Here is a 27,531-nt window from a genome sequence, read left to right as displayed (position 1 = left end):
TTGCCATCGAGTCACTTCTGACTCAGAGCGACCCTGGCCTCTCAGCACCCAGATGCGCCAGCCTCTGAAACTCCGTGGGGACTTAGTGTGCTGCCACCAGACCGTGTACCTGCCCACAGCGCCGTGTGGCGAGCTCCCCGCACGAGCTACAGCCGTAAGAAGGGGCTCTTTGTTGGCTCCGAGGGCCTGCACCGACATAGGCTTGCCTCCCCAGCCCCGAGGGCATCGTCAGACATGGCAAATCAGTGACTGTGTCTGAGTGTTGGGTTAGCTTTGGGAGCTTGAGGAGAGGAGGGAGGAGGGTCACTTTTGGCTGAATGGACTTCTCTCTGTCAAAGTATTCCATAATCCCTTCTTCTGCTTAGCCTTTCCCGAAAGGATGTCTTTAATTGGCTGTATTCGTTTCTCAGGGTAGTCAAAGCATTGCGAGTATGAGTGTGTGTGTGTGTGTGTGTGTGTGTGTGTGTGTGTGTGTGTGTGTCTAGTGGATTTTCAGAATACTTTATTAACTGCAGGCAGACTTGCTGGCTCTCATCCTTCAAATCCTTGTGGGAGTGGGCAGTGTGGTTTAGTGAAGAGTCCTGGACTTCAGATCTAAGGTGGGGATCTTGGCTGCACCCCGGCTCTGCAGTTCAGCCAGGAGATGGGGTGATAACACCACACGACGTCTGTCTAGCTGATCCTGTTGGCTATCTTGTTTTGATTGCCACCGGGTAGATTGCAGCTCGCGGTGACTCTGAGTGTTGGCAGGACCGTGCCTGTACGGGCGTCAATACAGATCGCGGTTCCTTTCCTATGAGATGCTGTCACGTGCACTCAGACCGCCAGTCTTTCCGAGAATAGCCAAGTGTATTCATCATGTATGCCACCCAGAAACTTCGATCCTGAGAATTAAACCAAAAACCAGACCCACCACCACCATGTCAGTTCTGATGTATAGCGGCCTTATAATTTCCGTTTGGCTGGGAGGGATCAGGCACAGCAGTGTTGGTTCTTTGTCGTGTGTCCACCCAACTCCCTCTGAACCTTCTTGTGCTTGACTGTGCACCCCCAGCTACAAAGGAGGGATCAGGTGGGCTGAGCAAGCAGGCCTGGAGGCGTCCAGGGCTGTTCTCTCAACTGCCGAGCCTGTGTGTCCTCCTGGGCTACAGGCAGGCAGATTCTTAATCTACGTTCTTGTATTGGTGATTTTAAAACCTTAACATTTGACTGGGGAGCTCGCTAACCTAGGTTGGTGTGGTAGCAACTCCAGATTCTGCACTGGGCCCGATGTAATCACTGTGCCGGCCATTCTTAACTGCCGCGAGTTGGCCCGACCCATGGCAGCCCCATGCACAGTGGAACTCAGCTCTGCAGGGTCCTGTGTATCAAACCGCCGAGCTCCAGAAAGCTTTTATTGGCTGAGTAGTAGGTCGCAGGCCTTTCTTCCTAGTCTATTTTCGTCTAGATGCTCAACTGAAATCCGTTCAGTCTCAGAGCATCATGCACGCCTCCACTGTTGACACACGGGTGGGGTTATGCGTGAGGATCGCTGTCTGGGACTTGAGCCCATGCCCCACACATGGGAGGAGAGACTTCTTTCACTCAACTCCTCTTGCCCCATCGATGAGCACAGTTGTACTGAGCTCAAGCCGCCCTGTGCTCAGTGCCTAGCTGCCTCTTCCCACCAGCCTGGACAAGTACCAGGGAGCCTCCTCCGTTGGCAGGAGAGGAGGCCCAGGGATTTTGAGAACACGGCTAAGCTCCCCTCCTGTTTTCACTGTAGTTACAGTGAGTGACCCAGCAGGTGGCTTGTGGTCTTGTTTTGTTGTTTGACTTAGAAAATAATGACCAAGCCCCTTGAGCCCCAATTGTAATAGTTGCCTTGGGTTTGTTTTGTGTGGTCTGTTTTTGATGGGCGCAACGCTACTCCTCCCTGATGAGATGCTCACTCAGGAGGTCTGGTGGTCGGGTGCTGCGGGGCTCTGCAGGTTCTCCTCTGGTCTAGAGGTGTGCCCTGCACCTTCTGTTCCCACCTTGAGGAGGCAGGTGGGGTGGGGTGGGGGCGCCGCAGATTGATGGGACAGAGGCTGCCCGCTCGGAATTGTAGCTGCATCCCTCTCCTCAGGGTTTTTAGTGCTAAAGGCTCTGCTCGTTTTCTCTGACATGCCTTTGTTTCTCTTGCTCAACTGCTGCAGTTTATTGCTCTTTGCTGGAGCCTGAATTTGTATTTCCAGATGCGCCTGAAATGCACCTTGATTTTAGGATCTTCGATATCGACTGCCGGCACTGTTACCGATGGTTTCCCTTGGATGGCGGAATTGCACTTGGGCGCCGGTGTCTTTTGCCAGGCCCCTGCCCCTCTCCTGCTGTGTTTAGATGGCATTGCTTATCTCTCCTTGTCCTGTTATAGACATTTCTGTTTCTTTCTTCGTCTAGCTTGCAATCCTGGGCACCCCCGTGCCCTGCAGGCTCCCTTGCCTGTCTTGGGGCTGCCCAAAGTTCGTGGAGGACATGGGGTGCAAAGAGAACTTGAAACTGAGAAAACCAAAAAGTGCTTATTAACTTTGTTTAAATAGAGCGATAATCAACCTATCACATCATAACTTTTTTCCCCCCATGAACGATAACTGTTCTCCCAGGCAGCTAGTGAGAAAGTGCCACTTCTCTCTGCAGATCTTTTTGGTGTCTGCGGTGTAGACGACAGCTGGCTTCTCCTGTGTGTTCTCTCGTTCATTCTGTCGCAATGTGCCCTGTGGGTCGAAGGGTAGGGAAGAGGAGCCTCACAAAGAGGCTGCAGCTGGAAAATGGAGGCGTATTTTCATAGCCTTTTCAGTGTGTTGTGGGCACTGTGGAACTGTATCCGAACGTGACACGTGGCTTCCGTAAAGGTTCATTGCCATGTGGAATCTTACGCGATTCCAATGAACTCTTCACACGGTAAGCCAAAAGAAAACCAACGTTGGCTCGAAGGTCTGGCTCATAGCAACCCTACACCACAGGGTTTCCAAAGCTTTAATCTTCCCGGAAGCAGATGGCTGCGCCTTGGTCCTGTGGAGCGGATGGTGAGTTCAGACCGCTGACCTTTAGGTTAGCAACTGAATGCTTAATCATTGTGCCACCTGGGACTCCTCTCATAGCGGCATCATCCATTATCATTCAATGCTCAGCGTTGCACTGTGAACGGGCCTTGGACGCACACATCATTTTCCAACACCGTACAGGGGTCAGCGGCAAAATAGCAAAATACGACATTTGTTAATATCTTCAAGTGTTTGTTCTTGTCCCTCCCGATCCTATCTGAAAAATCTCTTTAAGTTTTAGAATGCTCGCTCAACCAGTGGGTCGCAACCCCTTTTGGGGGTCGGACAAACCTTTCACAGGGGTTGCCTGATTCATAACCGTAGCAAAATTACAGTGATGAAGTAGCAATGAAAATAATTTTGTGGTTGGTTCACCACAATATGAGGCGCTGTTTTAAAGGGTCGCGGCATTAGGAAGGTTGAGAACCACTGCTGTAAGGTTTACCGTGGCAGATACAAATTTTCCAAACTTTTGATGTTTTGCTTGAAAACTTAAAATCTACCATCAACAAGCACTGTTAACTTTCTTTGAGATGACTGGCTTGCCTTAGTCATTTTTGAGAAAATGGCTACAAATAGCAAATGACTAATCATGATTTTTTTGTCAGGCTCTCTTGTAAAGATGGTATTCTGAGGGAAAAAAGAAAGGTTAGTTTCAGCTTGCAAGTCAGCCACACAGTGTTTTCTCTTCCAGTTAAGCAGCATGCTCCGGCCGTTAGCCGGGGTGCTTTAGGGGTGCTCCCTGCTCTGTCTGTCCATCACACTGGCTGTTAACAAGATGTGTACTTGAGGATCAGTATTTAATAAAAATTAGTAGTTCTAGCTATTCAAGGACATTCCTAGGTGAAATTTGACTTTTCAAAAACAACAACACATGTTTGTGAAACTTCAGTGGCTGCTAATATACCGTAGTTTGGGGCCATTGTTTTGATTCATGCTGAAGTGCCAGTAGTTTCACCCATCATGCTTTGGCACACTCACTGCAGATGTCAACCCGGTTGAAAGAGGTTTGGCGCTTCTAGGACACGCCCCCCCAGAAGGTCATTTTGAAAACCACTGAGGTAAGACCAAAGTTGCCCATAGCTCATTTGAATATACTGGACTCTTGCTTGCTGTATCCAGGCTCCGTGTCTTTTCTGCCTTCTGATCCTGTGTGTGTGTGTGTGTGTGTGTGTGTGTGTGGTTTATATACCTGTGTGGGCATTTATGTGCATAATAATTGTGCATGGCTTGTGTCTTCCAATAGATTGCCGTCTGTACAAGGGTTTACATTTATCTCGGTAGTGGAAGCACCAAGTGCCAGTGAACACTTGATAAATGTTAGCTATCTTCATCAACATGTCAGCCCTACCCCCTACCTATTATTAGAAGGGTGTAATACATCTTTTTGAATGAATGAAGAATTTGGGTTTGTATTTTATCTCTGTTCTTTTAAAAAAAATCATTTTATTAGGTTGCTCATACAACTCTTATCACAATCCATACATACAAGAATTGTGTAAAGTACATTTGTACATTCGTTGCCCTCATCATTCTCAAAACATTTGCTCTCCACTTAAGTCCTTGGCATCAGCTTATTTTCCCCCCTCCCTCTCCACTCCCCCTCATGAACCCTTGATAATTTATAAATTATTATTTTGTCATATCTTACACTGTCTGATGTCTCCCTTCACCCACTTTTTTGTTGTCCATCCCCCAGGGAGAAGATTATATGTAGATTCCTGTAATTGGTCCCCCCCTTTCCACCCCACCCTCCCTCTACCCTCCTGGTATTGCCACTCTCACCACTGGTCCTGAAGGGATCATCTGCCCTGATTCCCTGTGTTTCCAGTTCCTATCTGTGCCAGTGTACATCCTCTGGTTTAGTCAGATTTGTAAGGTAGAATTGGGATCATGATAGGGGGGTGGGGGGGATGGAGGAAGCATTTAGGAACTAGAGGAAGGTTGTATGTTTCATCATTGCTACCCTGCACCCTGAGTGACTCATCTCCTACCCACTACTCTTATGTAAGGGGATGTCCAGTTGCCTACAGATGGGCTTTGGGTCCCCACTCCCCCTCATTCACAATGATATGATTTTTTGTTCTTTGGTGCCTGTTTATCCGTGTTCTTATAGAACGTTGGTTCTCTGTGGTATCAGTAAGTATTAAGCAGGAAAGCACATTTATAGTTAGCTAAATTTTGGATTTCTCTGGAATAGAGAACCTCATCTTCTACATCAGGGCAGATGAGTTTGAACCGCAGACCTTGTGGTTAGCAGCCTGTTGCTTAGTCTCTGAAACCACCAGGGTGCCTTAAAATGTTAGTAGACTATTTGTCTTAATTTCTTTAATCAGAGGCTGTGATGCTGATAACAGTAAGATTAGACTTTGGTCTCGTGACTACCTGGACAGGTGATCGCAAGAAGCGTTTGTGAAAGGGTAGCTTGGAGCTCAGGGCTTTGAAACTAGACCATCAGGCCCGCGTGGTCACCCTCGGAGAACTCCCGTGTGTACGTGTGTACGTGGTGTTAGCGGTATGTTTGGTCCTTGGCTTGCAGCCAGCCACACAGCCTGGGCTGGGTGAGCTTGGGGAATATGTATGATTGGAGGGACAAGGGAACATCCTCCATCTCACGGGCATCTTGTCTCAAAGCCTGAGACACCTTCAGCCTTGCTGGGTTCCTTCCGGAGGCCACAGACCCATGAGCCGGTGGGCCTGGGGTGGAGTGGAGCCGCTCCGAGGACGACGGTCAGAGTCAGGGTTCCCGGGCCTTCAGGTGTTGCTTGGAGAGGAAATTCAGAAAACGCTCTTGATCGCGCTTCTTTGTGACTAAGAGCTGCGGAATAGCATGAGCTGCTAATTAAAAAATAAAGAAAAGGAAAAAGACCATTATTTTCTCTGTAAAAGTAACTCGCACTAATTAGATAAATTTGGGGGGAAATATAGAAAGGCATCATGCTGGAAAGCACCCGTAATTGCACTATTCAGAGATAATCACCGCAGACGCTCTGTTGTCTCCGTGTGTTTTCATACCCGCAGTTCAGATCACTGTGCATCAGTGCTGCTGTCTCCGCCCGCCCTCGCTGAGAGGCGCCGCGCGTTGTCCCTGTGGTTGGCGGCGGCTGGCTCATCAGCTCTGACTCACAGCGACTTAGGGTACAGCAGACCGAAACACAATCGCGGCTCCCACGCCTGCCAATCTCGCTGTCACCCTCGCCGACCCCCCACTTCACTAAACATGCCCTGATTGTGTGTCCTAAGCAGCGTCCTCAGCAAAGCCTGGGGACAGGCGTTCGTCTCCTGTGACTGCTGGCTCAGCCTGCCTACCTGACTGTTGGAGGCCGGAAGCTGGGCTGGCTGCTCTGAGGGTCCTCCGAGCGTCCTGTCCAAACGAGTGGTGACAACCACATGCCCAGATGCCTTGGTGGGGAGGGGGCAAGTGCTCAGCGTCTCACCGGAAGGCCTGTGGTTTGCACCTGCCAGGTGCTCCGGGGGTGGCAGATTAGACCGTCTGCTCCTGGAGGCCTCATGGGGCAGTTCTCCCCTGTCCGGTGGGGTCGCTGCGAGTTGGAATCCACTGGTGGGTTTGGTTTGGGGTTTAGTTGGTGGACTGAAGTGACCGTACCGTGTGCGCAACTTGCCGTCCAAATTCAGTGTCAGTCCGTCGAGGCTGCACCCTGCTCGTAAGACAAACCCACCGGTGACTAGTGTTTTCTCACGGTTACAAAAGTTCCTAAACATTGTAAAGTTCTGTACTTCTCTTGAGACCGATTGGCAGCACAGAACGGCTGGCTGGCGCTAGTCAACTCTACCTCCCTTTCTGTAAGGAAACTGAGACCCAGACAGGGGACGGGCTGAGTTGGCATTAGAAGCAGCTGGTCTCTGATGCTGGCATTGGATCGCTGGGGCGTGGCTTCAGCCCAGGCCAAGGGTCAGGAGAACCACCCTGTGGCCTGGTCTGCAGACCCGTTGGAACCCAGGCCACTGTTCTGCCCCCTGCTCTGGGCAAGCGAATGGCCCAGTGAGCTCTTCGGATGCTGAGCTGCACAGAGGGCTCTGGAGGAACTTGCAGATCTCTGCTGCGGCAGCCAGGAAACCAGCAGGAGTGGGCCGAGGACCCCGCAAGGCTGAAGGCCCGGGCTTCCTGTTGACTCTGTTTCCTGCTGACCGCTTCAGGCCTCGTGGTTTGGGCCATACTTTCCCTCTGCAGCCCAATTTTATCTTTCCAAAATGTGTGATGGCAATAATCAGATACACTGTCGACATCTTGACTCTTGAATAAAGTCCAGACTCCTGACGCTCCCTGCCGAGCAGGATTCCCCTCAGGAATCGGTGCTGCTCTCTGTTGTAGCCCTGCCCCTATAACCTTCCCAGTCACACAACTCACCAAGATCACTGCTACTGAGAAAAAGCTGCTGGAAGAGGCTAGGGCCCTGAGGTTTCCACAGGGGGTGAGCTCAGTGGTTTGGCCAGGTCGCCACTCCAAACAAACTCGTTATTCTGACTCAGAGCAACCTTTTAGGACAGGCGAGAACTGCCCCCGTGGGTTTCTGAGACTCATTCTTTATCAAGTGGAAAGCCTGGTCTTTCTCTCTTTAGAGAAAGCTGGTGGTTTTGAACAGCTGACCTGGTGGTTAGCAGCCTAAGGAGTACACTCTACACAATCGGCTCCTCCTGTCCCTGCAGTCAATAGAAAAGAATGTGGGAACACAGGAAGCTCTTGGGGCGAGGCAGGGGAGTGCTTGCCTTCATTGAACCAGAACCTGCGGGGGCAGAGTAAAGCCAGGCTTCCCAGGGACTCAGTGCACTTGGTATTTTTCTGTGCTAGGGCCCCAGCCGTGGCTGCATGAGAACCATTGTGAGCATGGGCAGGACCGTGCCAGGCAGTGTTTCATTCCGTTGTCCATAGGGTCCCTGTGAGCCAGCGTGGCACTTAATGACAACAGATGTACCAGCTAGGAGTCTTTATATGCTGCAGGCAGCATGTTTCCAAGTCCCCCCGCCTGGGTGTTTTCAGTGACATTCTTATTTGTTATGGATAGCGCCCTTGCTAAGAGGCCCCCCACCCCCCTAGTATCTGGACCTCCCTCTTCATATTTAATGCCGCCGGGGATTTATGAATCACCTGCTGGGGCTGCTCTGGTTTCACAGCTCCCTCTTCCTTTCTTCTCACGTATTATGGGTCAGAGGCCCAGGCCACTACTTCTCTATTTTTCTTCAAAGCTTTATTTCAGAAACCTTGATTTCTCCACACTCCATGTTTGTCCCAACCCTGGCCCTTGCTCTCAGGTTTAAGTCAGAGCTGCTTTGGGTTGCAAGGGACAGAGATGCCAGCTCAGGCTCAGGGAGGGCGTGGTGTCCGGATCTGCAGTAGAGTAGGGACAAAAGCCTGACAGGCTTCCTGGGAGCTGGAGGGAAGGGCGCACATGAACTCCTAGGGACTGCTGTGTGCCCCTGCTTGTCTCCCGTCTGGTCTGTGTCTGTCTGTCTGTCCCCAACCTGGTTCCCCACTGCCTGCCTACATTTGTGTGTCTGAATCCTCCCATGAGACAGAGGGTAGGAGGGAAACAGGGTGGCCAGCTGGTGACAGGTGTCCATTCCTGAATCAGCGAAGGGGGACAGAAGCCCTGGGACACACACACAGTTGCCTTCAGCTTAGGTGGAGGGTGCAAGCAGTTGTAAAAAAGGGGTCGTGGGTGGGGTCAGCTCTTCAAACACCTGTTACACACCTTTTCTTCAATTTCTCAGCAGGCAGGACTCTCAAGGCACCTTTACTGGTAACCAGCTTGCTTAAAACGTTTGAAGTAGCTGCGATCTTGGTGGAAGAAAAGGTAAGGAAGTAAATCCTCCTCCTCCTCCTCCTCCTCCTCCTCCTCCTCCTCCTCCTCCTCCTGAGACTCCACATTAACATAACAAAGCACATTCTCTCCTCTTACTCAGACTCTCTATGACCCAGGAGAATTGCCCTGTGGAATTTCCCAGGCTCTGAGACTCACCAGATTTTTCCTGGCAGCTGGTGGGTTCAAACCACTGACCTTTCGGTGATAGAGCAGCTGGGAGGTGAACCGGGATGCCACCAGGGCTGCCATCCACCAGACTGTCGGGGTTAGGAGTCCAGCACATATTTGGGGAGGGCACGAGGGGGATGCAGGACAGTCCCTGACACCTGTGTTTGGGGAGGGTGGCTGCCCCTGTCACTCCTTAGGCATGCCCTGCACTCTGCAGTCCCTCCCGTGACCGGCCTGGCTCCCTTCATCCTCAAAGCCTTTAGCACTCGCTGCCTCCCAGCAAGGAAGCCTTACCAGTGGCTGCCCCAGGGGGCAGTGGTTTTCTTGTGACCCTTGCTCCTCCTCACCGGCTCATGGGCTCTCCGCTGTCATTTCTCTCTCCTCTGCCTGCGTCACTGTTCTGTCCCATGTCCCCTTTGTCACATTCTGTCAGTTGTCAGTTTGTCTCCAGATTTCCTGAGCTGTGACTGGGGCATCCCGGAGGCTCTGTGAGCTCTTCTGGAATGCACAAGTCCATCACGCCCTACTCCCCAGCCCCCCACTAGCCCGTGGGAGTGCCTGGGTGGTGAATGTGGTTAACAAGGTTGGGTGTTAGCTCAAAGGCTGGAGGTTTGAGTCTACCCAGCGGTGGCTCAGAAAAAAAGATCTGGCGATGACTTCGACAAAACCAGCCACTGAAAACCTGATGGCTGTCACATACAAGGTCACTGTGGAATTGAGTCAACTTGGTGTGTGTGTGTGTGTGTGTGTGTGTAGCTCATCAGCTCCGTCCGTGTGCACTCACTCGTACCCCTACCACTCCATCCTTACAGGCCTGTACCATCAGTAATTTTAAGTAAATGTGTTCTTTGACCACCCACCAGAAATTTCTTACCTTCTCTAAATTGTCCCTTTTTGTTGTTTTTGGTTTTGGGCTGAAAGAAGCTGATGCAACGCTTTTGTGTTGGTGTCGGATGCTGCCTCTTCCTGGGCAGCTGAGCCCATGAAGGGCAGCAGGGCTGAAGCTGGAAACGGAGGATGGGAAGAGGGGAGGGGACTGGCAGACAGCACCCCCTGCCCCGCTGTGTCATCCGGCAGTCCTTCTGTCAGTTGTCCCTTCACCCACCTCCCTGCTCTAAACTGGCTGTGCTGACAGCCAGCAGTTGCTTTTCTGAAAACTTGTTTTCCACTTGTTTTGTGTCTTTGCCCCTGCTAAACATGCCACTTCACATCGACCCTGTAGGACAGATTGGGATGGTGCCCGAGATGCCAAATCCTTAGCAAGTCAGAAACCTCTCTGTTGATGTCAGCAGCCCCACTCCACCAGCAGGGCTGAGCCCAATTTGACTGATTGGTCGTGAGATTGATTTGGGGGGATATTACAGAGACGTTCCCCAACTCATTTTATTGGGGGAGACTTGCCCCCACCCTTCCTGCCTAGCAGTTGTTAACACAGTGATCCTCTCTGTCTGTAGAATCTGTTTCCTTTCGCAGGCTGCTTCTCCCAGAGGGTCCCCTCCCCACCTCTGCCTTGGGCAGTAAGCACTGAAAACCAAACTCACCACCACTGGGTCTGTGCCGCCTCATAGTGACCCTATAGGACAGGGTAGACCTGCCCCTGTGAGTCTCAGCGACTGTAGCTTTTTACAGGAATAGAAAGCCCCTGTCTTTCTCCTAAGGAGTGGCTGGAGGTTTTGAACTGCTGACCCAGGGTTCCTTGGGCAGAGGGGCCAATAACAACCATTTTCCAATGCTGGGTCTTGCTTAAGGCCATGGAGCCATAGTGGGCCAAGTTGGCCCTTTCGGACCCCCTGCATTCCTCCTGGAAGCCACCGCCTGGAGGCTCTGCCTCCCACCAGGACCCATAGTGTTCTGTCGGGGGAGGGGCCTTGACCTTGTCTAGAGAGGTGGCCAGACTCTGGGGCTTCTACATTCTTCCCGAGCCTGGCAGCTTCCATGAAAAGCAGTCATCCCCTGCGGAGTCCTTACAGCCAGTCCAATCATCTTTACTTCTGTCAGGCTTATTTAAATGCAGGAAATTTAGTTAGTTTGCATTAATGCTGTACGGCCTAACTCCGGGTTAAATGGAAGGATACGGGTGACATTACCAGGGGTTGGGCCAGCTTCAGCTGGCTGTGTCGAATGACGCGCTTTCCTTCCGGCTCCTCTAAATAATTGCGAATGCTTCTCTCCGTCCAGGCAGCGGAGCACAGTTCTTTATTGCCATGTAGAGTCGTTCCGTTAAATCTGTTTTTTGTTTTTGTTTTTTTCAAGGCTTAACTTTTCATTAGAAAGCAGATTGTTGAATGACATTTGGATTTGTCCTCTGATGGGGAGATTGGAAATAGCCCCTGACATCCTGAGAACCAGGCTGGTGTACAGAAGGACGCATGTTAACAAGAGTGGGCTGGAATGTCGGCACATCATGCGTGATTTTCTGAAAATAAGCCTTCCTTGCTGGTCTTTTGGATGGGCCTTCCTGCAGCGAACGCTTCCTGTGGGAGACTGTAGCAGGGCATCCCCCCTAGCAGAGTGGTCGTAGCAGCAGTCATTCCAGGCCAGATACCTTGGGACTCTTGGAAAAGCATCAGTGTAAAGAAAGCTGCAAGCCTGCCATGACGCTGGCATGGAGGAAGAGACCAGGCCGCACACTTTGCTCTCGTTGCAGTGTGACGGAAGCACTGTTTTGTGTGTTCTTGCCTGCAGAGCTGGTGTCTGCATTCCTGAAAGTCATCATAGAAGCAGCCAAGCTGTGCCCTGGCTGGGCAGCAGCTAAACTGGAGCTGGCACAGTGGCAGGGCACCGAGCACCCCCACAGGAAGAAGGCACGTGGGGCAGGCCCCAGGCACTCGTCAGTTCACATGACTTTTCTGTTTTCTGTAACACTTTATTATATACCTTATACAACGACCCCAAGGTGGTAGAGTGGGTTCGGAGTTGGGCTGCTAACTGCAAGGCCAGGAGTTCAAATCTACCTGTTTCTCTATGGACGAAACGTGAAGCTGTGTGCTCCTGTATTGGTTTGTAGTTCTGGAAGCCCTAAGGAGCCCTCTCTGCTCTGCAGGGTTCCTCTGAGTCGGAATGAGTGGCCATAGGGTTGGGGTATAACAACCCTGAGGGGCAGTTCTTTTCTGTCACGTGGGGTCACTGTGAGTTGAAAATCGATATGATGACACCTCACAGCAGCATAGCACTGAACAAACTAACATAATGTAGGGGGGAGAGAAAGAGCTAAATATTGGTACACAATATTTAGTCTTGATTTTCTCTCTCATATTCTAATAGCATTGCAGTGGCACACAGAACTCAGACAAAATTCATGACTAAAGGGTTTATTAAGGAAGGTAACAAGTTGTGATGCCAGTGAGAAATGCTCAGGGTGGAGTTGTTCATCAGGACATGTTACAAAGTTGTGTCAAGTCTGCTAAACAATGCTCAGAGATCTGACTACTCTGCTATAAGCTTCAACCCAAAGGCATTCAGCTCAAGCTTCACGAGTCAGCAAACCCAGCTCCCTGAGTTAACTGCTCAGAGACACCCCGCTCCAGTAAGGCTCAGTCTGGAGGCACTCAGCTCCATTTCCACGAATCAGTAAATCCAGCTTCCCCAATTAAGTGCCCAGAGGCATCCTGCTCCGCAAGCCAGACCATCACCGTGTTCCATGCTCTGTTCCTGGTTCTGCTGCTGCTCCTATGATGCCATAGCTGTCTCCTGGATCCAGGAGGGTCACTTCATAGGGATCCCATGGCCCACGAGACACAGTCCACTCTTGGCTCTTGCTGGTAATGAGATCCCATCCTGAGATTCAAAGAGGACTCATTTTGTACACTTTTATCCAACTGCAGTACCTTCTAATAGGATCCTTTTCAGAACAATTAGTACTGGCAGCAGATTACCGTCTAGTGCTTCTGGTCTCAGGGTTGTGGAGTTTGATGTTTGCATGTTCCATTAGTCCAGTGGACTAATTGTTCTCGTGTATATTTCAATTTTCATCCCTTTTCCCTTCTGTGTAGGGAGAGACAATAGTTGCATGTTGGATGACTTCTATGAGCTTTTAAGACACCAGGAGCTACTCGCCAAATTCGGATGTAGAGCTTTCAGAAAAGGTGATCTTAGTACAATGTGATGAGTGGTACAGTTGAGTTTATTACCAGGTGTCATGGGGCACAAAGTCTCCTTCACTCATTTGGGAGACTGGGAAGTCAGAAAATTTCTTTCACAAACATGTGATCCTTGAGATGGGTTTTGAAGGAGTTTACCCAGCAGAAGGTACGATTGAGAGAAGAAGGTATACAAGGGCATTCCAGACAGTGCACAGATGGGGATCTTTAAGGCTTCCCCTGAATGGCAGTGATCTGATTCAAAACCCCATTGACTTCCAAGTTTAAGGTATGAGCACAGGCTAGCCAACAGCTGTCACAATGGCATTTATTATTTTAGAAGTTCCTCCACTGTGATTGGTGTTGAATTGGTGTCCCACTGGGGTTCTTGGATGACTCTTAAACAATTTTACTGGGCATATGGCTACCTCACCAAGCCCAGCACTGACGTGCTTGAGGCTCCTACTGAGCTATGCCTAAGAAACTATGGCACCAGCCTTTCAAACACCAACAGGCACACATAGTTGATAGGCTTCAGTGGAGTGTCTTGACTAATGCAGAGTAGGAAGAAAGGTCTGGTCTTCAACTTCTGAAAATCAGCCAGTGAAAACCCTAGGTCTACTGGCATTCTCTCCCCTGTTACCTTCAGACTTCTGCTTCTCTAAGGCAGTCTCAAACAACCAACCTTCTGTACATTATAGCCGCCTCCCACTACTCTGTGTCACCTTGGACTGCTTTATCTTTCTTCCGAGAACTTGACTCTTTAATGAATGGTCTGTTTATCTGTCTTATTGCCTGTCTCCTTGAAGTTGAATGTGAGTCCCGTGTGAATAGAACTGTGTTTTGTTTAGATTTGTACCCCTGTCCATAAGGTAGTGCCTAGCCCATGGAGGGTGCCCAGTACTTGGTGAATCAGTGAACAATCAGATGCATCAGCCAACAATCGGTGTCTGATTCACAACGCAATGAATCTGCCTCTGGAGTGCAGGAAGTGTTCAGAAAGTGTTTGAATGCATGAATCCTTGAGTGAGTTTATCTGTGTGTTTAGATAGTCCCCAGCACTTAGGTGTTCAGTACTTATTAAATAAGCAAATGGATGAGAGTGCTTCCTGCCTCTTTTGAAGACACGCCCCCTAGATGGGGTCAGTTCCCAGTACGTTTATGTGACAAAGCCCCGAGTTCTTGTTCAATAGCTAGATCCAGTCGGTCTCTCAGTGTGTCTGCTGTCAGCCCGGCGCTGTAATTACTTCTCTGTAATTTAGCTTAGAGATGAATTTTTCATTTGAAAGATTCTATAAACAACCAGCTCTTGTGATAGCTGGGTTGTTAATGAAGCTCGTGCCTACAAGAACAAGAGAACTTCGTTACACTTCAGGAATGATGGGGCTGTGGGTCCACACCTGGCCACAGAGCCACGAGGACAGGCTGGCAAGTCTGCAGGGTGCAGTCAGGTGGCCTGTGGGCCTCAGAGCCACGGCGTGGGTGCAGCGTAGCTTCTCAGAGGGCCACGTTTCCTCTGGATTTTGGGGGATGAGTGGGGTGGATGACATTTTAAAATTTTAAATAAGTATTTGTTACAAGAGAATTCAATGGAGTGGCTTTGTAGATCTGCGTGCTGTTTCTTATTCTGTGGTCCTGGGCATGTTTTCTAATCCTTGGAAGCTTGTTTGTCATCTCAGGTGGGAGCCGAAGCACCACGTCAGGCTTTTAGCAGCAGGCCGTGCACATGCTAAGTGACACAGAAGCTCCATATAATCACTCGACATTTCAAGATAAAGGAGGCACATGAAATTTAGTTCGTGTACAGGCTGGCCTCCAGGGATAGACATTCACTCACCTCTGCCGCATTTCAGACGGAAAGATTCCACACACAGCCAATGCAACCAGTGCTGCAGTTGGCAGGCACGCATGTATTCACGGATCCTTCCCGCAACCTTGCCTCAGTCGAGAGCTGTCACAGAGCCGGGCTGCCATTACCAAAGTGACAAATTAGTGCTCTGTCTCGAAGCGCCTAATTGAATAGCCGACGAAGTTGAGGCAGGAGGCAGCATTGCCATTGACGGAATGACAGCATTGAGGAGAAGCTTGTAACTTTCCTGAGGGCTTATTCCCCTATTTCTCCCATGTCCTTCCCACAGCTGCCTGTTCATCAGGAAGAGGCGGCTGTCAGAGTGGAAGGAGCCTTCAGTAACTCTTGATCCCCCTCCTCATCTGATGGCTGGGTCCCTGAGGCAGTGTCTCATTAGTCGGCCTGACTCTGCTTGGTTTCCACCAGACATATCGAGCCCCGACCTGGTTGTTACCAGAGAAGTGGACCTCCCGACCTGAAGGGACCCCTCCCATCCATCCCTGTTGTGTCACGTGCTGCTGGGGAGCACGCTACTAGTTTTCCAAATACCTGAGGGGCCACCTATGGTGGACAGGTTTCGGTGGAGCATGCAGACTGGGACAGACTGCTCAGAAAGGCCGGACAAGCTCCTTCCAAACACTGGCCAGTGCAAGCCTTATGGATGGCAAAGGGACATTGGTCAATCATTTGCGCCAGTCAGTTCATTTCAAAAAAACTCCCAAGTTCACTGCCATTGAGTGGACTCCACCTCCTAGCCACGTGGTGGCAGAGTGGCCACGTCGTGGCTGCTTAACCACAAAGTCTCTCCATGAGAGAAAGACGAGGCTTTCTGCTCCTGTGAAGAGCTACACACACGGGTGGTGCTACTTTGTCATGTAGGGTGGCAATGGGGAGGACAGTTCCTGAGAGGGCTCAGTGACGAGAGCCGGACGCCATGTTTGGTGACATGGGAGGGTAGCAGCGGCATGGGAGCCCCTCAGTGGGGCGTCTTTGTTCAACCACCTCAAGGGATTCCACGTGCTTGCAATTGTGACGGGATACAGGACCGGAAGCCTTCTCATTCTGTTGGATATAAGGGGACCAGGAGTCCGGTCAGTTTCTCAGTGGCAGTTCCCACAGCAACTCTCAGCCTCTGTGTTCGAGAGCTGTGAGTAAGCTAGCTTCACAGGACAGCCGGTAGACTTTCATACCCTGCTCTCTGGACCTATTGTTCTATCACTTCACCTTTCAGAAGAGTTAACCGCCTACTAGCCATTGCTCTTAGGAGAGGATTTTTAATGTGTGAAATCTTTTAGAGGATTTCAATGAAACCTTTTTGTTAAAAAAAATTTTTTTTACTAGAAAACAGTGCATTACCCATAGTAAGGAAATGTGTTGCTTTATAAAACATTGTGTGTGTGTGTGATGGGAGCAATTGTGCAAGTGTGCTCGACATAATGAATGTATGTCTGGATTTTTATAAGAGTTGTATGGGCCCCCAATAAAATGATTTAAAAAAAACAAACGATTTACAGCTTTGGAAACCCGAAGGGGCACTTCTACTCTGTCCTACAGGGTTGTGATGAGTCAGAATTGATGGATTGATGGCAGTGACCTTGATTTTCATTTTTGTTCAGATAGGAATTTTCAGCTACTTCTTTTCTTCAGTCTTCCTCGGAATCCTTTCTATGGTTGAATGTGTTTCAGGTTTAACTTGTTAAAAGCAACATTTTTGTGAGGTTGTGGCTCCTTCTTCTAATTCTCCATCAGGAAGGGCAGTGCCCGGACTCCCCAGCGCCATCCAACCAGGGCTGTCCAAAGGTTCCAAAAACCCTGCTTCCTTCTCTCGTCTCTCCCATCTTCATTGGGAAGAGGCAGGGCTCCAGCCTCTGGAATTGTTGCTCTTGGCATAATGGCTCCTGCTGAGGGGACCTTACCTATGGCAGGGCGCCAGTTGCCCAGTCATGGCCATCTTCACAGCCATCTTCTGCATGTTTGAGACCATGGTTGTGGCTGTTATGTCAGCCCATCGTGTGTTTCCCTCACACGGGCGGCTTTAGTTTCCAGGACAGCGCTAAGCTTTGAAGCAGCCTCACCAGCAGGAGCTGTGACAGCTTGTCACAGCGTGGCTGCAGGGCTGCGACTGTAACTCAATCAAAGGTGAGGGTTGTAGGTTGATGGGAAGCGCACACTGAAAATCTAGAGTTGTCTCTGATCTCTGCGTGCTTGGGGGACAAGGTAATGGACAGAGGCCAATTCCACTCTGTGAACAAAAATGCGTTTTGTGAGTAGGTGCTGTGCCTAGCGCGTGTCTTGCAGTCTCACTTCACCTTGTCCTTGCCTCACTTTGTCATATGGGCCTGACAACTCCAGCCTTGGTTCGGTCCTCTTTTGCCCCAGCATCTGCTCAGGGGTGCCCTGCTAACTTGATTGCATTGTGATGTTTGATTGCGGTAACGTACACGTAGCATGAACGTCACCATGTTAAAGTGTGCAGTCTTGTGGGTTTTAGTGCAAACCCATCTGTGCAGCCATCGCTACAATCCGATTCTAGGGCATTTTCAGTGGTCACAAAAACAGTTCCTGACCCCACCACACCAGGGCAAAACACTAAGGGTGTGCAACAGAACAGCAAGGGGAGCAGAGCAATGAAGTCCCCGGGCAATACCAAAAGTAGACTGTGGGGCCAGGGCATCTGATGGCAGCCCATCAGACTCGACCAGAAAACACTCCTAAAGGTGAACAAACAGATCCTGGATGATTTGTAGGCGTTTCGGGTTTTTTTTGTTGTTGTTGTAGTTTTGTTTTCTTTGTTGCTTTGTTTTGCTGTCTTGTTTCTGTGCTTATTATTGTCTCTGCATGTCTATCTAGATAAGCTAGTCAGGATAACCAATCTGGAGAAGAAAACACGGGACCCACGGTTCCAGGGGGACATGGGAGAGGGGGAGGCAAGGGAAAGGAAGTGGGTGTTAACAAACCCAGGCACAAGGGAACAACAAGTGATCCAAAATCGATGGCAAGGAGGGTGTAGGAGGCCTGGTAGGGCTTGATCAAGGGCAATGGGATGTTTTCTCAATATTTAACTGCTCTTGTATATAAAGCTCTTTTTTTATACACATATAAGTCTCCCTGGACTTGTTTCTCTGGTTTAGCTGGACGAACACAGTTGCCATTATCATTTTCAAAACATTTTCTTTCTACTTGAGCCTTTGGTAGCAGCTCATCCCCCACCCCTCATGAACCCTTGATAATCTATGTCTGACATTGAGCAGTGTCTCCCTTCACCCACTTTTCTATTGTCTGTACCCCAGTGGTGGTGGTGGTGGTGGGTGATATGTCCATCATTGTGATGGGTTCCTCCTTTCTGCCCCCACCTTCCCCTTCCCCTCCTGGTCACTACTTTCATTATTGGCCCTGAGGGGTTTATCTGTCCTGAATTCCCTGTGTTTCCAGCTCTTAACTGTACCAGTGTACATCCTCCTCTGGTCTAGGCGGATTTGTAAGGTAGAATTGGGATCATGTTAGTGGCGGGGAGGAAGCATTAAAGAACTAGAGGAAAGTTGTATGTTTCATTGGTGCTATACTGTACCCTGAGTGGCTCGTCTCTTCCTGGTGACCCTTCTGTAAGGGGATGTCTAGTTGTCTGCAGATGGGCTTTGAGTCTCCGCTCTGCACTCCCCCTCATTCTCAATGATAAGATTTTTTGTTCTGGGACTTTGATGGCCCCTTTTTTTACAGCGGTGATGACATTAGAGACCGTGAACGTAGTGTGTTCCAGGCACTGATCTCACCGGCTGGTGCAGTTATTTGTTTTCAGGGGAGCAATCCAGGCGGCACAGAGAGGGTCATCAGCTTGCCCCAGATAAAGGGCAGAACTCTCTGCCCTGGGAGACCCCTCTGTGCTCTATGTATGGAACAGGACCGCAGAATGGTTGCCGAGGCTCTGGTCCGTACTTCCAGCATCTCTTGGCCTAAGCAGATCTTTGCCACCGCCTCCAAAACGGCTCTCAGTCAGCTGGGACCCACATGTGGTCAGTCAAATCGAATCGTTGGCTCCCTTATCCTTAAAAAAAACTTTACGTGGCTTCTAAGACACCGTGTTCTTCCTGCTTTCTTCCGGTAACCCTTTGTGGTCTTTGATACTGGTTACTCTACCTGTTACTTCAGCATCCCTCCTCCAAACATCGGACTGCACCTGGCTCAGTCGTGGACCTTCCTTTTCTCTCCCGGCCCCACTCTGCCCGTGCCACTCACCTGCCTCACAGTCCCTCGTGCCAGTCTATCTCCCACATTCCTGTCTCCAGCCCAGTTCCCTTCCCCACATTGTAGACTCATGCACCCAGGAGCCCACTATGAAGATGTCTCACAGGACCTCACACTGGACATTTGCGAGTCCCCCCGCCCCAACCCATCCCTGGCATCTTCGCTGCCTCCCTAGATATCTACAGCCCTCCCAGTTGCTCAGTCCGGGAGCTTCCAACTGGCATCCCAATTCCTCTCTCCATCCAATCTGTCAGTCTGTCCCTGACGCAGCCTTGAGCATATCCACCCAGTGTCTGACCACTTTTCACTACATGTGACCCTACCTTGGACCACAGTACTGTGTCCCACAGGAACAACCCACTGAAGTCTCAGCCCTTGCCCTTGCCCTTCTACAATGGAAGGGAGCAGAGGCTTCCAGTGGTCCTCTGTCGCAGTCCAGCTGCAGCAAGGTCTGGGGGGTCCCTCAAGGTGGGTCATGGCGTCGGCGAGTGGGAGACAGAAACCACACGACTCAAAGGTTGCGGGTGACTGTTCCAATTTTATTCATGCAAAGCTTCAACTTATATATTCTTTTTCTTCACTTAAAGCTTATGGCCTGAGATCATACATCAGGAAATTCTCAGGCCACAAGTTACATAAATCACATCATAATTCTTGGTTAAAAATTAGTACATCTTGAAACTAAAACTTTCTCAACTACAAAGGTGATAGACATAATCCTTCTAACAATAACTGAGTACACTTCATCCAACTAGGGTGCATTGTTCTAACTATGAAATCAATAAAGCAATACATTTCGTTATCAAAAAGTACTTGACAAGCTTGGGCTGTTCTTTCTTAGGCTGTTCCTCTAGGGCTTTCATTTCTTATTCTTTCTTTATCACTAAGTTCCCATAAATTAAACTCCCCAAAGTCTTTCTGTACCAAGGCATGAGCTGCCTCACAATAGGTAGCTTTGCTTCAGTGGACTTCAAATATCACGGAGGCCCTCTTCTTGCTAACCGTTCCATAAGACTTGAACTACTAAAAGGAACTCGCACACCTTCTTTGTTAACTATTCTTAGGCCATTTTCATTACAAGCCCCCGTATAAGGTAAATCAGGGCCAGGAACTCTATTTCTCTTTGGGTTATTTCCTGGAGGGAGATGCCATATTTCTACCCCCTATACGGTAACCAATATAAGCAGGGGGAAAAGAAGAAGATGATAAACGTTTTTAGAGTCTTGCACAAAAGCTTCCAAACGAGCCTCTGAAATTTCCATGGGTTTTGGTTGCAATAGCTCAGCCTGCTCAAGATCTAACATAAATTCCTTAAGGGGGTTTATGGCTTCCAATTTCTAGTTTTATTATACAATAAACTTTGCACGCAGTCAGGACATGGATCTTTCAAAGCCTTAGGAAGGCGAGTAACCTCAGCTTCTGGGGAATAGTCCTCAGTTGACATCAGTTGTTTCCCAAAAGGGGAAGTGATCAAGATTATCAAGAACCAGAGAGCAGCTACAATGATCAATAATGATATCAGGCCAATAATTTCAAAGGGTCCACGGAAGAGACCTTCCTTGGTGGAGCCTTCTTTGAATGCTCCTCCTCCATGCGCTGACTTTGTCAAGGTCCATGGTTGGAAGTGGTCTCGGCAGTCCCCATTGCGCCCTCTACTGGCTCTCACTCGGACCGCACCCCTTGAATGCTCCCCTATGACTCTCAGGAGGCCCTGCCCCAGGGACTTTGTACCTGCTGTGCCCTCTGACTAGAAGGTCTTCCTGGGAGGTACATGGCTCACTGTCCCATGAAGAATTCTAGGTTGATTGCTCTGTACCACTTCTAGGTTGATTGCTATGTACCATTTCTCCACTCTTGGATTCTTCCACAGCTCAGAACATCATCCGACCCACAAGCTCGTCTCTGTTTATTGTCAGGCGTCCACATTCCCCATAAACTACCCAAGGGCACCAGTTTGGCCTGTCTTGTTCATAGTTTTATCCCGACATGTCATGATACCACCACCACCACCACCCCCAAAGAAAAATTGAATGGATGCTGCCGAGATGGATGTTTTAAAATCTTTGTTCAACATGTAGTCGTTGAATCTCTTTAGAAAGTTACTTTCCCAGGCTACAGACTCTTGGGGGTGCCAGGACATGGGCTGGAATCCTGACATGAGTGTTATCGCTCTCAGACCCGCTTTCCTTGTTCAACCAGGACAGTCATCTGTGAGGTGAAGCTTACTGTGAGGATGAGGCAGTGAACAGTGCCCAGGGGAGCGCTCTATGAACCCCAGTGTGCCGAAGAACAGAGCAGTGGTTTTGTGACTGCACCGGGAGCCCCAGTGTTTTAGGTCTGTGTTACTCGGACGCAGGCCATGGGTTCTTTCTGCCCTTGGTTTCTGGGCCTTCTGCTCCCGTACCACGTTGGAAGCCCACCAGGGCAGTGCTGCCCAGTCCTGTAGGGTGGCTGTGAGTCAGTCTCGACTGAGTGGCTGTGAGCTTGGTTTGGATTTGGAAGGAGTCCTGGTAGTGCAGGGAAGCTTCCCTCGGTCACCTGGACCCCCTTTTCTTATCAGTCCTCCAAACACACCTGCCCAGTCAATAGCTGGTGGGTAAGGCTGATCATGAACAGGTAGCAAGGTAAAAAGACAAGTGTTGGGGGAATCCCACCATTCTTGGACTACATGGTGTTAAAAAAAATAGGTGCTGACCGCTTACCATGAAAGGAAGGCAGTTAGACTCTTGGGAAGAAACCTTGACCACTTGCTTCTGCAAAGATCACAGCCTTGAAGACCCTCTGAAGGGCAGTTCTCCTCTGCACCGCAAGTCAGAACCGACAGCTGCTGGTTCCAGGCAGACTGAGCTGGTGTTTCCCACCTCCTGGACAGAGCTCCCTGGATAGCAAGTTACTGCCTGGCGATTACTGAGCACCTGCTGTGGTCTAATGTAGTAGGTCTGCGAGATGATCCGCCTTCCTAATTCTTTCCTTAGCTCTACAGAGTAGGTGGTCATATCCTAGGCTACACATAAGGATTCAGTTCTTTGCCCAAGGTTGCCTAACTAGATTTGGCAAAACCAAACCAAACTCACTGCCATCGATTCAATGCCGATTCAGAGTGACCCTATAGCCCAGGGTACAACTGCCCCTGTGCATTTCCCTAATGGTAGATCCTTACAGAAGTAGGAAGCCTCGTCTTTCACCCGAGGAGCAGCTGGTGGTTTTGAAATGCTGACCATGCAGCTAGCAGCCCAACGCGTAACCTGAGCCACAAGGACTCTTGTACATAAGTACACATAAATAAAACAAGACTGGAATGCTATCATCAAAGGCATTTGAACTTGAATTCTGCCTGAAAGACGGGGCCCCACCACCATCTCCTGTGGGCAGGTGTTTATCCACACTCTCGAAGAGCCCGTTACAATGTTCGAATGCTGACCAGTTGCCGTGGGTTTGCATTGGTTTGAGCGGGGGTGGGGGTGGGGGCTGAGCAGTGGGGGAGGGGGTCTTATTAGAATCCAGTGGAACCCTAGCGTTTGTGAAGTCTTTGGTTTCCCTGGTGAGGGAAGCTGGAGGCAGCAGGCTGGCTGGGTGGCAGTCACTGTCTGAAAGCTGCAAGTGGGCTGGTGGCTTCAGCTTCTCTTCTGCCAGGACTTGCTGGTTGGTAAGAAGCCAGACTGCGTGTGAGCATCATTTTCACATCCTCCCCTGTGCGAGGTTCAGTAGTCCCAAAGTGAGTACCAGCCTGGGAGGAGGATGTGGAGTGGCTGCAAGGAAGATGGTGACAGGAGACCACTCCTGGGAATCCGTCAAGGCCCTTCTCCCAGTTGAGATGCAGAGACCTCCCGGAGCCGGCTCGAGGGAAGGGTGCCAGGGTGCCGAGGGAAGGGAGCCTCTGTAGAGCTGGGCCCTGCGGGGGCTGGTCTAGAAAGAGAACAAGTCTGCTCTGTCTCCTCTTCCCCCACGACTTCCCCTGCTCCCTCCTGCTTGCGGCCTCCCGATGCTCACATCTGCGGACTGCTCACCTTGAACATCCCTTCTGTTTCTCACTGGAGATTCTCGAAAGAGAGGCCGAGGGGCTGAGCCTCCCTCTTTGAGGCAGGTTTCCAAGGTGTGGACGGAGGCTGGTCAAGTCAGCGATGGCTCAGGAGTCCAGCTGAGCCTGGCAGTCGATGCCAGCTCAGAGCTGGAGGTGGGCATGCATGGCAGAGAGCGGCTTGTACAAGAACATCAGCTGTAACGGCTCTTGTTTTTCTCTACCGGACTCACTTCATTCGTGCCTCCTCGTAATTCAAACCTGGCCCCCAACTCTGTAGACTTTAAGTTTACGGAGGCTGTTCCTCATTTCACTGAAAAATAGAAGCTGCTAGTTGCTGCCACCGAATACAGGCAGACCTCCTCCTCCTCCGCTGCCCTGCCTCCCGTTGAATTTGAAGCCGCGCCTTTGCTTCTTTGACAGGTTGCACCTGCTTGAGCTTTGACCTCACTCCAGCAAACGCCGCTCCCTCTTCAGCATTCAGAGTTCTCTCCCATTCGGTCGTACCCTCGGGCATCGTCTCGTTTCTGTTGCTGGATGAGGGAGTCCCCCTCTTTCCCCCCAAATCTCCGTTGGCCCACATTCTCATCCAGCATCACTCCAAACCCCCTCTCTCTCCTCGTGCTCAGCACTCCTAGTGGCCAGGCATTTATCGCAGGTCAGCACACATGACGAGGCCTGTGCGGAGCGTGCACCCGCTGCGTGCATGCCGTCCCTCAGCGGGCATTTCCCCCCAGAACTCGCTCAGCGGAGGAAGCAGCGTGCTCTGTCGCAAGCCCTCCATCTTTCTGTGGGCACATCCTAATCTGCGGACTCGTTGAGTGACATGAGGCTGGAGCTCTCCTCTCGTGCACTGCCTTCGCTCCACGCGGCCCCATCCAGTAGGGGCTGCTTCATCTTCGTCCTCATTGTCTCCCGACAGTGCTGTGAAGCCTTGGCCTCCTCTGTGAACCCCGCTCCCCACGGCTCTCCAGGCGGTTTGTTTCCCTGCCTCACTTGCTCCTTCCCCAGTCATCACAGCTTGCTTTCCTTCCCCAGCTGATCTCTGACGTGGTGCCCCGTGGCTGTTGCGTGCTTTCTCTGGCTACCCTGATCTTAGTGATCCCACCCGGTCCAGGAGCCACTGCCTTCAAATGTACTTCTGGAGCCCAGGCCGAGCTCTGCACTAATGTGTTCACTTTCCTCCTCAACATTCCAGGATCATGGCTACTAAGCATCCTCACATGTAAGTAGGTGGGAAATTGAACTATTAATTTTCTCTCTCAAATCCGTGCTCCCTCATCTTGTGAGCCAGTATCATCCTCATCCATCCAGTGGTTTCATCCTTGATTTTCCTCTTCTCTGTGCGTCACCATCAGATCTGTTAACGTTACCCCTAAAATCTTCAAGGATAATCCAACAGAGCACTGCTCCCAGAGTCCCAGTTCATAGACGCACGGGCTTGTTCCAAACAAACCACGTGGAAGCACATCTCCGCCACCGGTGGAAGGCTACATAGACATTCTCTCAGTCATACACTTGTCTCAGTCTCCTGGGGGTGCCTTGGTGTGGTGTTTGGTTTTTTAAGCCAATCAAAACATTGACTTCTGAGGGACCGCAACACTGAGGCCTAGAGTAGCTCAGTGACCTTCCCAAAGTCATCGCAGCCAGTGAATGAGTGGTAGCCACATGCTGGGTCTGAACCCTCGCCTGTCAGAAAGGCTGTAAGCTCTGGAACAGAACGAGGAAAGCAGAGGTTGCTAGCTCTGTCAAGCGTTTGCGGAAGTAGAAATGAGTAAGTTTTAAAAGCCGAAAGGCATCTGTTTGCCTACCACAGAGCTACCCGGATGTGAATCTGTCAGTATCTGCATTTGCATGGTCTTGGTGTGTGATTGTGCGCCGTCTCATCCGAATGGCAGTGTGCGATTCCAGTGTCATAAGGAACTGCCCCATCCTGGGTGGGTCCAAAGAGCAGTGGCAAGAAAGAGGTGGCCAGCTGACAGCCCGCTGGCCCCACCTGAGGGGGCCTTATGCACAACAGAAGGAAATGTCGCCTGACCGTGGGCCACCCCCACGTTGTGGACTGGATCCCCGTGAGCTACAGCACTTTCAATGGCCTTCCAATGGTCTCTGCAAACCTCAAGCCTTGCAGACAGATCGGTGGTGACAGTATATGGGGTGTGTAGACCAAGCATTAAAATGGTGTCGCCACCTGGAAGGCTGAATCCTGCTCCTGAACCACGCTGCCCTCAGGACACACATTTCTCTTATGTATGTCTTGCCCAGCTGCCTCAGCTCCTCCCAGCCCCTGTCCACTGTGGAAGCCAGGAAGGGCTAACTTGTCCCCATGGCCCGCCAGTGATCCCACGGGGTTTCAGAACCTAGTAAGTTCAGCTGTTCACAACCTCGTGGTCTCATAAACCAACACCAGACTCTCAGCCATCGAGGTGATGCCAACGCGTAGCGACCTTAAAGGACAGGACAGGGTAGATCTGCCCCCGTGGGTTCCCAGGACTTGGGGGCTAGAAAGCCCCGTCTTCCTCCCGCCTTTGACCTCTAGTTGCTGGCGTTTGCCTAACTTCACATTTGCCCTTTCTTTTAACCTCATGATGATCCTTTGAGTCTGGTTGGAGCCTGACCACGCTGCTGCTTCTCTCAACAGGACGCTCCGTCTAGAGCCGAGTGGCCGGTTCTTCAGCACTCCTCCGGACGCACCGTCCTAGCATCCCCCCTCCTCCAAGGCAAGATGCGGCAGCTCAAAGGGAAGCCCAAGAAGGAGACGTCCAGGGACAAGAAGGAGCGGAAGCAGGCCATGCAGGAGGCCCGGCAGCAGATCACCACGGTGGTGCTGCCCACGCTGGCCGTGGTCGTGCTGCTGATCGTGGTGTTTGTGTACGTGGCCACGCGCCCCACCACCACCGAGTGAGCCCGCCGGGACTCGCCTGCAGGGAGAGGCGGCGAGGGAGGGGGGGATGCAAGCGCAAGCAAATGGCTGTCATATTCAGGGGTTTCCAAGATGCTGAGCTCCCAGCGGGAGCTCCCTGTCTTCTCTGGTCTTTGACTTGATTAAAGTTTCTCTGCGTTTCTTGGGAGGGAATAGGGAACGTTGTATCAGCGAACGTGCCATACACCTTAGGGTCCACTCCATGTGCCTTTCCGGGTTCAGAGCAGTGTGGGGGTGTCTTCTCACGGGAAATTGGTCGGTAGCCCCGCCTGGTGAGAGGAGGCATCTCGGGGTCACGAGTCAATTGGAATCCATGCCCCCCATCCCCGTTGTTTTGAACATGAACCTTTCCTACACGTGTTCACGATTTCCAAAGGGACTGTATTTCTTCTCCGTGCTTCATGTGATTTGAAATATGCTGACTTCAAAAGTGAAATATTTATTTTTGGAATAAAGGAGATAATAGCCTTAAACTGGGTGTGCATCTTGTTTTGCCGGGAGGCGGCAGGGGCGGCGGGCCCAGAAAGCAAGGGAAGCAGGGTCTGGCTTGCGCCTACTTACTCATCTGTAACGGACGGCTTGACACGCAACCCCGAGTGACATTGTTCTCTGCGGACCATTCGGTAAAAACAGGCAGGCATTCCGGCCCTGTCAGAGTTCGAAACTGTGAAGAGGCTTGATTCTGAAAGAGACAGATGCTGTGGGGTTGGGAGGTGAACAGGTACGAACCAGAATCCTCGTGGCGGTGAAACAAGAAAAAGAAGGTAAATTGCATGCTAGAGATCAGTAAACATGCATCGATGGGGCCCAGCCGAACCTGGCTTCTTGTCTCCTCTGGCTCGGGTTGGCCTGGCGCGTGGGGCCGCCCTGGGGTACTGGGCTCCATCCCCCGATGCCCATCGCTTGCAGTACAATTAGGCTCTTTCCCCGAGATCACTTTAAGACTCAGTGACTCTTGAGAGGGGCAGAAAGGGTGTTTTAATTGGTTGGTTTCTAGCACCAAAAAGAGAGCTTTAATTGGAGTGAGACCACAAGTGTGTTTCCTCTGGTTTGCAAACAGCTACAGCGAGGCGGCCCGGGAGGCGAAGTGCAGACTTCATGGCGAGGTTGCCAGTTGCTGGCCGTCCCCGTTGAGCTTTAAACGCGAAGCGGCCCTTCTGCGGGCGCAGTTAGGGAGTCCTGCTACCTTTGGCTGCAGACTCCTGTGGATTTCCCCCCCTCTTGGGGGAAGTTGACCCTGAATGTGTTGGCCCTCCCGCCATGGCTGATGGCTGAGAGATTTGTGGGGGGAGCCTGACATGCCCACGGAGGGCGCAGGCTGTGGCCGGGGCTCTCTCTGAGGACGGGGAGCAGCTTGGATAGCAAGGA

At 50.8% G+C, this 27,531-nt stretch overlaps 1 protein-coding gene across 10 annotated transcripts in view; it reads left to right on the top strand.

Moving 5' to 3' along the window:
- The window catches only part of SMCO4 (single-pass membrane protein with coiled-coil domains 4), a 62,495-nt gene extending 35,859 nt beyond the window's left edge, over nt 1-26,636 (top strand). For 5 of the 10 annotated variants that reach the window (XM_075548713.1, XM_075548709.1, XM_075548712.1 and 2 more), the window contains exons 2-3: nt 8,793-8,875; nt 25,882-26,636. In XM_075548713.1, coding sequence (XP_075404828.1) covers nt 25,966-26,145 — 180 coding nt within the window. In that variant the 5' untranslated portion in view covers nt 8,793-8,875; nt 25,882-25,965 and the 3' untranslated portion in view covers nt 26,146-26,636. Of the gene's footprint in view, nt 1-8,792; nt 8,876-24,332; nt 24,466-25,881 lie in introns of those variants that run through there. The other 5 variants (XM_075548714.1, XM_075548715.1, XM_075548710.1 and 2 more) reach the window with 2 other exon arrangements.
- The last annotated feature ends 895 nt before the right edge of the window (nt 26,637-27,531 follow it).

The sequence above is a fragment of the Tenrec ecaudatus genome, chromosome 4 (assembly GCF_050624435.1).
Source record: "Tenrec ecaudatus isolate mTenEca1 chromosome 4, mTenEca1.hap1, whole genome shotgun sequence".
Classification (NCBI taxonomy): domain Eukaryota; kingdom Metazoa; phylum Chordata; class Mammalia; order Afrosoricida; family Tenrecidae; genus Tenrec; species Tenrec ecaudatus.
Note: the sequence above shows the minus strand (reverse complement) of the source record. Positions and strands in the feature narration are given on the sequence as shown.